The sequence below is a fragment of the Chelmon rostratus genome, chromosome 12 (genome assembly GCF_017976325.1).
Source record: "Chelmon rostratus isolate fCheRos1 chromosome 12, fCheRos1.pri, whole genome shotgun sequence".
NCBI classification, from domain to species: Eukaryota; Metazoa; Chordata; class Actinopteri; order Chaetodontiformes; family Chaetodontidae; genus Chelmon; species Chelmon rostratus.
The window spans coordinates 11,633,873-11,643,953 of record NC_055669.1 but is presented as its reverse complement, the minus strand read 5'-3'; the positions used below and the strand labels follow the sequence as shown (position 1 = coordinate 11,643,953).

Sequence of the window (10,081 nt, the reverse complement as noted above, 5' to 3'; positions counted from 1 at the left end):
TTTGATGCACGGTTTTTATTCACCTCCACATCACAGGTGAGTCATACACTTACAGGTGGTTTGGCACAAGATAAAGCCAAAAGCTTTCACCCTGAAAAAGCTGTCAGATAGGCACCCAAGGGTACTGCATCATTCACTCTCCACACTGCTCAGTCCATCATCTGAAGTCTGCTGAAGGGGCCAGAGGCGGAGATTTTGTGTTTAGTATGACATCTTGTGGTCGAAATTAGCATTTCATCTACAAGAAAAGTCCACGTTTCCCTCTGTGGTTTGTAGCATTAAAGTAACAAAGCACTTTTTATGTTGTGTTTTATAATATGTGTAGTTGCATAGTTAACTATGCCTCTCACAAATGCTCCAAATAAACTATCAAATAATACACAATGTTCTTTTTTAATGAATGTAACACTCAACTTTTCAAAATATCATACAAAAAATTACTGAAGACATTCAAGCCAGAAAGACTGCAGAAATGTAGCATGCCAAAATCAATATGAAGAGATCAATAATGTTTTTCTGAGTGCCTTTCTTTACTCTTTTGTATTAGAAATCTCACTCGTAATGTAAATATTCAGAAATTCTGACTAACAAAATCCAAGTCAAACACAGCGTAAAAGATAACAAATATAAACATTTCTCTCATTTATTTCAATGAAGATATCAAATACAAGGGTGGCATCAAATTCAGTTTCAAATAATAATAATCTATTGTGTGCACGACAAAAATGTAATTTAAACCTACACATTACAGCCTAAAAATCTGCTTGGCGTTATGTTTTGGAAAGAAATGTGCAGCAGTCAGAAGGAAAAAAATGTGGTCTGGCGAATGTTGGGAAATGTAGTTTCAGCAGTTTCTTAGCGTCGCCATATCCTAAACTTCCAAAAGGCAACAGCCTGTCAATGATATAAATATCCAAGTGGTCAAAATTACTAAAACACTGGACTGTGTTAGGATAATTACATTTGACTCCAGTGTTATTAGTGGTTGCACCAATTTAAAAGGAAGAACATAAAAACTGACTTCGATTCCCAGAGTGCTTTGAGAGCGGCCAGTACCCGCTGGTAGTTGTAGTCCTTAAAGAGTCGTTTCCGTGTATCTAGCCTACGTTAGGTGGTGGAATCTGCTCTGCAAAGACAAACACATGTGAAATTATTGATCAGGTAGGGCAAACAGTTTATTCTGCCGGTTCCCGCCTATTGAAGCTGTCGGTCGCATTAAAAATGTCAATTAATTTCTTATGGTCAATCCTTGTTTTTTCCGCTAATGTAGAGGCTACAAGCAGTGTGCAAAATCAGCGCTTACATGGCGATGCATTTCCTTTTGTTCAGCTAGCTTATGTGTAGAAATACAGAAGGCAAATTCTCAGAAATGTTACTCATTAAAAATAAATAGTAACTGAAAGGACTCATTAACGCTGACTATCTAGCTGTTTCCAATTTTAGACACACCGTAGCTCCACATTCCCGACGACACTCGACACGTCGGCATTTATTCAGCTAGTCTCGGTGAAGTTACACATTTATGAGCCATATGGTTAGCTGTATAAATATATAACCTATAGGCTTTATTAGCATGTAGCTACGTTAGTTAGCATTAGCACTAGGCTTGTCGCAGATACGTTGTTTACATCCGGTAATGCGGGTTTGTTGGCTAATTTGCATGACTGAGCTGAGGACAGCGGACGTGCTGGGTGAAGGGAGTCAGTCTGCTGCACATTAACTACTAAAATTTATTGTAATGACTTTGAAGTAAGTTGTTAGTTTGGTGGTGAACGTTAGCGTCAGCTGGTCCTGTCATTTTCACTAACCGGTTTGTCTTGTGTCCCACAGGGTTGTGTGAATTTATGGAAACATGTCAAAGAAGCGGGGCAGGTAGGAGCAGATCTGAACCCTTGTGAACGTGATGTCTCACACTGTTTGACAGTAACATTATTTCTGCATCTAGAATGATACAGCAGGGTAAACTCTCATCTGTAAACCAAACCTAATGACTTTTAATCACAACTTTAATCTCAGTGTTTCCAGCTACTCCTCTTATTCCCCTGAAGTTCAGTGTCATCCTTGTGGCTTTAAACTTGGAGAAAACATTATTCCAAAACTGTCTGACATCTTTTTCATTGTACCTTGCTTGTTTTCAGCTCTTCATTAAAGCTGGAACAAATTTACACGGTGTAGATGGTGTTTTTTTCTAATGCCTCACTTTATTTTGTGATTCGTTCTTTCTAATTCAGTCTGGCGTATTTGGCCTCTGTACTTGAATGATCATCAGAAATAATGTTATGTGCGATTTGGCTGTGTTTGTAGTGATAAACCTGCCAAGCATCTGTGGGGTCTAAGGCATTGGCACATCATAAGCACTACAGATACTATTAATATGCTAAATTAGTCATTTTACAGTAATGTTGGCTCAGATATATCTCCACAATGATCATTTACTACACACCCTGTCATTTTCATATTAGTAATTGCACATTTAGAGGCACTAGAGCAAGTTTCCGCCAGTGGGAAGATGACTAAACTTGACAGAAACTGGTTTAGCTTTAGGCACCTATCCCCTGATAGCATGACATTTAAATACAAATAGAGTCCTTGTTGTTCGTGGCAACAGTACCCGTTTCTGTTCGTTTCATATCTCCTCAGTCTAAACAAGTAACCCAACACTAATATTGATTGAGTAGCTCACAAAGTATTTCAAAAAGTTCATCCTAATTTCGATGCACAATTATCATGTTGAGACTAATATGGACCTTATTCCCTTCGTGTACGCAGGAAGCGTAGCAGTGGAGAGCTGAGTGAGAGCTCGGCATCGACCCTGAGCCCAGACCCTGACAACCTGCTGGGCCGCAGGATTCAGCACACCTGGAGGGAGAAGGGCAACGTGACCAAGTGGAAAGGCACCGTTTTGGAGCGCCTAACTGTGAACAGCTCCCTCTACATGGTCAAATATGACGGCTTTGACTGCGTGTACGGCATCGAGCTCTTCAAAGACAACCGGGTGTCCAACCTGCAGGTGTTGTCAGAGAAAGTCGGTGGGTGCAACAGCGTCCCTCTTAAATCGTGGACATGTTTTTGCTGTGTTTGCGTGTGAATTTTGTAAACAGTAAAGCACTGAGTAGTGGTATTTTTAGCTTTGTTATTGTGCGAACCAATTTGGTCACAAGTCATCGTTTATGCTGTGTGTTTGTCTGTCCCTCGGGGATCGCTTTGCAGTCAAACACAACTATTATGGCCTTTGAAGCTTGAGTTAGTATTTTTCTCATAATGCTCTTCCAGTGTGGTGACTTTTGTTGCTATTGCTAACCACCCAGTTCTTCTTTAGTATATTCTAATGACACCACCGTTGTGGCTGACAGATGTCAGATCAAAGCATGAATCTAAACTATTTTCTGTCAGAGTATGAATAAATGGGTATTTTACTTAAGAATGTGATGAGTTAAAACTTGAAGTGATAACACTGACAGTCTGAACACTTTGCTACTGGACTGTTTTATTGAGAAGAATTAATTATGTCTTTAACATCGGCCAATAATTTTTATACTGGCCAAAAATTAAAACATTTCTTTCTTCAGTGAGCTGATATAAAACTGATATTAAGCCAAACTGATAGTCTGTCAAGGGTTTTAGAGATTTTATTGGTGCTTTGTCAGCATTGTAAGATAATATAATATTTTAATGTTCTACTATAATGTGTCATGTGGGATCTATGAAGTTTTTCAGTTAACAGGCTTATGAAAGTACCTTTTTCCCGCAGTGAATAATAAGATCAAGGTGCCTCCCGGGGCGGAGGAGCTGGTGGGCCGAGCTGTGGAGCATCTGTTCGAGAAGGAGGACGGTGAGAAAAACGAGTGGCGAGGCATGGTGCTGTCCCGAGCCCCCATCATGACCTACTGGTATTACATCACCTACGAGAAGGACCCCGTGCTGTACATGTACCAGCTGTGGGACGACTATAAGGACGGAGACCTACGCGTCCTGCCTGAATCAGGTACAGCAATGAGGACTTTATTGTTAGTGTGCATAAAACTGTCATTTTTTCATATTTCAGATGTTCCTGGAAAGGTGGGAGGAAGAGAACAGAATACATTTACATAGTCAGCATGACAAAACACTGCAATCTCTGTGCTGCCTTTTTTTGTCTGGAACATTTTGTGCAGCGTTTCTGCTGTATTCAACACTATGAGCCCATGTTCTGTCATGGGCACTCATGTCTTATCATGAGGAGACAATACTGTCTGCAAACTGAACTTGGTTGTAGAAACTTGAACACGACTGGTGGGGAGTCCCAGCTATTTAACCTCTGTGGGGTCATTATCAAGGTCATTGATACCACCTGGCTCATTAGTGCTCATGGCTGTGTAACTGCAGTTGTTAGAGTCGTTGGAATCACCTGAGGCCAAGTGTGAACGGTTGTTGAAGGGATGAAAGGACAAGGTTGTAGATTGGGAATAGGTGGTGTGTAGACCTCCTCCTCTGTTGAGGGATGGTTTCTCTATTTTCACGTGAATGGCCTCATTCAAACGATCTGTCCTCCCTGTCCAAAATATGTACGTTGTTGTCCTCAAAAGAGTGTCCCTTATGTTAGGGACAGAAAAGTGACACCCATTTGAGGACAATGTACATATTTTGCACAGGGAGGACACATGATTTGAAAGAGGAGTAATGAGGCAATTTACATCCATGTAGAGAAAGTATCCCTCATCTGAGGAGGAGGTCTACAACACCCACCACCTGTCCGTTCACCGCTTTGAGATTTAACAACTATTCATAGTCGGTCTCATGTGAGAACTCCGACTGTCGTTTACAATTGGCGTCAGGTGATTCCAATGGCTCTACTTCTGCCGCTACAACAGCCAGGAGCGCTAATGAACGAGGTGGTATCAACGACCTTGATAACAACCCCACAGAGGTTAAATACCTGAGACTCCCCGCCACTCATTCAGAACTGAAGAAGCCGCTTGGATGAGAGATGAAACGTTTTCAAGTTTCTAAAACCAACCAATTTACTATCCTAACTTTGACATTATTTTGCAAATGTTTAAACTCTGGCTGCTTAAAAATGATAAAAGACGCAATCGCATGCTCCTGTTACACTGGTCTTATTTTGGATGTTGTTTATCTGTCCGTGAACCAGAGAACAAACACCTGCTGCCAGCGGACAGGAAGCCGGGTGAGGAGCCAGAGAGCCTTGTGGGTAAACAGGTGGAGTACGTCACAGATAACGGTCTAAAGAGGACAGGCTTGGTCATCTACCAAGTCCCAGCTAAGCCCACGGTGTACTACATCAAATATGACGATGACGTCCACATCCACGTGTACGATCTAGTGAAGACCACCTAGTACTGACTGTCCGGTTTCATCTCGAGCTGCAGGCTCATCTCTGACCTGTCCAGTCTACCTGTTAAAAGTGTTACAGATTTCAGTTTTCCTCCAGCGGGAGGCGATGTGCCGAAGATCATGATCAAGATTTTTTTTTTTTAATGCCTCCAGTGGTTTCTTTCATTCTCACATTACAAGACATTGTATTCGTTTTTGATTCTTAGTTTTAAGTTGATCTTAATGTATGACTATTAGGTCGTCTTCGATGTAAATAAAGCAGGTCTGAGACCGGTTGTATAGCCCAGCAGATGAAATGGAGCTAGACGTTTGTTTTGGTTGAATCACACTTGTATAGTCAAACTCCAAATTCATACTTTTTGTAAGCGACACATCAAACTAAAGTAATTCAGCTTTCTTACATATACCTCTGTGTTTTATTCGTATTTCATTTTACTTTTATATGCCTGTGCTATTTATTTCATCTGGAATATCTGGCTGTGGTTTTTGGCAAAACTTGTCCGCTGTGCTTCATGTGTGTCACTGGGTAGGCCTCAGTTTGTTTCATATAGAAGAAATATTCATTTGACCAGTGTGCTGATTTTACCATCACAGTGAACTCCAGTTTTAGTTCAAGTGTACAGGCATTGATGAGACTTGACTGTCTCATGGATTTAAAAAGAAAAACAAAACCAAAAAAAAGCAACAAATTCTTAATGTCATGTATTATATTTCTGTTCTGTTTCATCATGTAAAACTGCAAGTTTTCTACATTATAATAATATATGAAAAAGACTGATGTTGATGTCATGTTGTTTGAACAGTGTTTGTGCTACAAACTCTTTATGTAGTTGAAACTGGCCGCCAACATTGTGAAGTATTTGGGACTGAAGTCTTCATTATTTGACAAAAACGAATGATGTGACATGATATATTCAGGCCTCAAAATATTGTTCATTGTGACCCTAAATATGTTTTGTTCTGTAAATATAATCTGAGACATTTTTATGAACGTAAAACGAAGCTGCTTGAAAATTATTTCCTCTTTCGGTAATTGTGAAATGCTGTTTGTGGTGCGTTGATTATTTTGTTCGTTCATGAGGACGAGAAGTTCCATCACGCTTGTAAGAAGTACAATACATGAATTTAGTCAAATAGTGAACGCATTTTTATCAGATAAGACTCATGAGGGACTCCCTATCAGTTTTTATGGAAAGCACTTAAAGTGATCAGTGAAAGGATAAAAAGTTGGGTATCTTTCCAATAAAACAGAAAGTAATCAATTAGCATAGAACACTGAAAAGGTTTTCAGTCTGTTCTGAGTTAATGACATTGTGTTTGGTGATCTGGGTGAACCTGTAATTCATAATCCAACGTTTTGACCTCATGACCTGCAGTTTTATGTCTTTATACATTGTTGATATAGCAGCACAATTGCCCTATTCAGAATGTGGATATTTTCAGAATTCAATTCAGGCCCTGTATGTGCATTAAACATGCCAGTCAATGTGAATCACCCTTTTTATACTATAACATGAGTTGAGAGGCGTCTGTCCTTCTACCTCTATGAATACAGCGAATGGATACTCAACAGGTCAAAAATGTCATAAAATATACACATATTAAAGTGCAAACATTTTTTATAGTGCGATATAAGATAGATTTGACAACCTGCTCTGGTCATTGCTTAAATGAAAGGGTTGCAGCATTGAGCTGGAATGTGAAAGAAGTGAGCAGACCTTGACACATGGCACGCTCCAGCATGCAGTACAGGTTGATTTTTACACCTGCAAAACAGGAGCTGTTCTCAGTCTAGACTATGAAAGTCTGGGCAGTAGGATTGAAGACATTTGGAGACGTTTCTCATGTCAGAGGCTACTTTAGCTTTCTGCTTTTCATGCTGGTGGATGCATTGCTGCGACCAAGTCAGAAACTCGGCCGTCCTCATTTAGTTTGTTTAACAGCCAGATTCTGACATTGACACTTGAGCCTTCCGTGTTTACCAGTGAAGCAACAGATATTCCGTGTTTTCAGGGGCTCGACAACACAGTAATCAAGATGATATCAGTTAAAAACAGGCTGTTAGAAAGTGCAACAAAAATAAGTGAATCAGTGATTTGTGTCATCCGTAAACCAACAGTCTACAGCCAAGCTAGGAGCTCTATGAGGCCGTGAGACACTGGCTTTTTAAGCTAATGCAAACATTAGCACGCTAACATGCTGGTGTTTGCAGGTGTAATGTTTACCATTGTCTCCGTCTTTGTTTGGCGTGTTAGCACGCTAATGTTTGCAAATTAGCAGTAACACAAAGTACTGCTGTCTTTAGTATCCCAGGTATTTTGTCATGAATCATGTGTTTGACCAATTCAATCACCGCCATGATCAGATGGAGTTAAAGTTAAAGGATCATCGTACATCTGAATATATGTATGTCTGTCAAATTTCAATCATTCCGTCCAGTAGCTGTTGACAGATTTGACCCATGTGGGGAGGCATGCATGTTGGACATTTCATGGCAACCTGTCCAGTAACTGTTGAGATTCGAGTCCGAAACAGTGGGCCGACAGACCGTTGTGGCATCCCAAGAGTTGCGCTGCTAGCATGGATAAAAACGTGTTGTTACAGCAAATTAAAGCTTGACAAAATGAAAACTAAATCAGGGTGTCATGTTTTAAACAGTTCAGAAGCTAACAGGATGAAGTTTGACTCAACATCTTCCCTGTAGTTCTTCTGCTTCACTTTCTTGTAGCCTATTTTAATCAGATACCTGATTAGCGTCTGCATTTAAAGGCCAATCAAATCAGAAACCATCAATTTACACAGTGGATAATTTCAGAGTCATCTAAAAGTCTATTTATGCAGCACTATATGTTCTGTATAAGATGAACATGATCATAAACCTCATTGATTACTTTATAATTGTGGCCCGTAAAGTGGGCCATTAAAGATTCTGCATACATTGATCATGCAAGGGGGCTCTATTGCTTTCTCGTACTGTAAATACACTGGTGACAGCAGCAGCTACTTCCCCGACTAATTATTTATCGTAAACAAAATTATATAAGATGACCCCGCTTGGATGTTGTAATCATTTAATGGTGAGCTCAGTCCGCCATGAGGTCTGATAACAGGGTTGATCTGTGTCCGCTCATCAAATGTCAGCCCTGCTTTGATGACAAGCAGACCGTGTTCTCTCCTCATTCCTGCTCTTCCTGACCACACATGTAGCCACATGCTGACTGCTGACGGCCTCTCCCTCCCCCAGAGTCCCTCCGAGGTGCCAGGGTGCTGCTGATGGGTGCCAGTACAGACAGCGGGGGAACAGTTGGCATACCATCACGCCAGGCTGGGTGCCCAGATACTAATAACAACGAGGAGGGAGTGCATGCATTACACAAGGTCTGTGCACTTGACAATGTGTCTGATGCAATTTGTCACCTGTTGTGCACTTCCTTTTACATCCATCACTATTTTCTACTATTTTCTTTCTTCGTGAAACCATCTGCCTGCACTCTTGGCAACAGCTTTTTTTTGTTTGTTCAAACATCGTCATTCTAAAATAAACTATATTTTGACAGTGAATACATCTCTCCTCACCAGGTTGTAGTAGCTTTGATTTTTTAAATTGAGGACAAATAAAGGACCATGTGTGCCTGGCTGTGATGTGTGATTCTGTCCCGGTCCTGTGGGTGGCAGAAGTGCTTAGTGGCCGACAAGGCTGGACACCTACAGGTAACGGGGGCATGTTTTTTCCCCTTCTTTATTAACAGAACAAAATGTACAAACAAAACGGATCAAACCAGGAATATACCGTATATAGTGTATTAGAACTCTTCTTTGAATTTATAGAGCCCTTTTTACATATTAAAAGAGGGATTAAGCAATCATTCTTGTGTTAAAACCAGCAGTAAAACTACCACCTTTTTACCTCTTTACCAAACAGGCTGAGAGCCGCCTATGAGCTCTGTGAATGGAGACTTCTTTATGCATAACGCTATTTATACTCTCACTCAAAGGCTGTTATTAGAGAATCCTCGCCTCTGTTTTTTTCTGAGTTACATTATTACAGGACCTTCCTCTAAAACCTTGAAACTTTGTCTGCACTCTTATTGGCCAATAAACAAATGCACTTGACTCTTTTGTGTTGCTTAGCAACGCCAGCCAGTCCCTGGTTTTTATATATGAAAAACCAGCATGCTGCCAATCTGGAGACTTACAGGGAGAGCAGTGTGAATGAGACCAGCCTCCGATGCATTTTTAATTAAAACGTTGCAAGCTTTTCTGAGTGAAAGCGGCTGTACGCATTGTCTGGGATCATTATGAACAGGAGATGGTGACATGATTGATTTTGTTCCGCTCAGTGTCAGAGGAGATGGAGATGATTCATCATTCAAAACGTAACTTACATGTTGGTTTCATGTCAGCTTTGTATTTCAGTGATGGCAAATCAAACAACCCTTATTTTGCATTGACTGAGAACATTTAACACAAATAAAGTGACTTTTTTTCTTCTTTTCTTTTAAAGAATGTGCTTTTTTCATGTGAGATGGGTTTGACTTTTCTGTTCAGAGCACCTTGTTTGTCATGCATAACATAAATGGGGATCCTGTCAGATCACTCATGCAGGTATCCTGGTAACAACAGAAAAAAGACTATATGTGGTATGTTTTCAAATTTTTAATGACTGATGCCTCAAGCCCTTTCCATTATTTTCATCCAATCCCTTTAAATCCCCTTTTTTTCGGAAATATCTCTGCACACCTCCACT

At 40.4% G+C, this 10,081-nt stretch overlaps 1 protein-coding gene across 2 annotated transcripts; it reads left to right on the top strand.

The window, feature by feature from the left end:
• The first annotated feature begins 1,082 nt into the window (after positions 1-1,082).
• On the top strand, positions 1,083-6,718 carry LOC121615088 (spindlin-Z-like). 2 transcript variants are annotated; one of them, XM_041949258.1, is made up of 5 exons: positions 1,083-1,161; positions 1,831-1,872; positions 2,770-3,029; positions 3,752-3,985; positions 5,132-6,718. In XM_041949258.1, the coding sequence occupies exons 2-5, from the start codon at positions 1,853-1,855 to the stop codon at positions 5,335-5,337; spliced, it is 720 nt and encodes a 239-aa protein (XP_041805192.1). In that variant the 5' UTR covers positions 1,083-1,161; positions 1,831-1,852; the 3' UTR covers positions 5,338-6,718. The 2 variants fall into 2 exon arrangements, with proteins under 2 accessions (XP_041805192.1, XP_041805193.1); XM_041949259.1 differs by lacking the exon at positions 1,083-1,161 and adding an exon at positions 1,687-1,749.
• The last annotated feature ends 3,363 nt before the right edge of the window (positions 6,719-10,081 follow it).

Excerpts from the sequence above, each read along its gene's own strand:
- LOC121615088 (XM_041949258.1), top strand. The coding sequence starts at position 1,853 with ATGTCAAAGAAGCGGGGCAG. Across the intron at positions 1,873-2,769 it reads ATGTCAAAGAAGCGGGGCAG|GAAGCGTAGCAGTGGAGAGC; the intron begins GTAGGAGCAGAT and ends TCGTGTACGCAG. Across the intron at positions 3,030-3,751 it reads GGTGTTGTCAGAGAAAGTCG|TGAATAATAAGATCAAGGTG; the intron begins GTGGGTGCAACA and ends TTTTTCCCGCAG.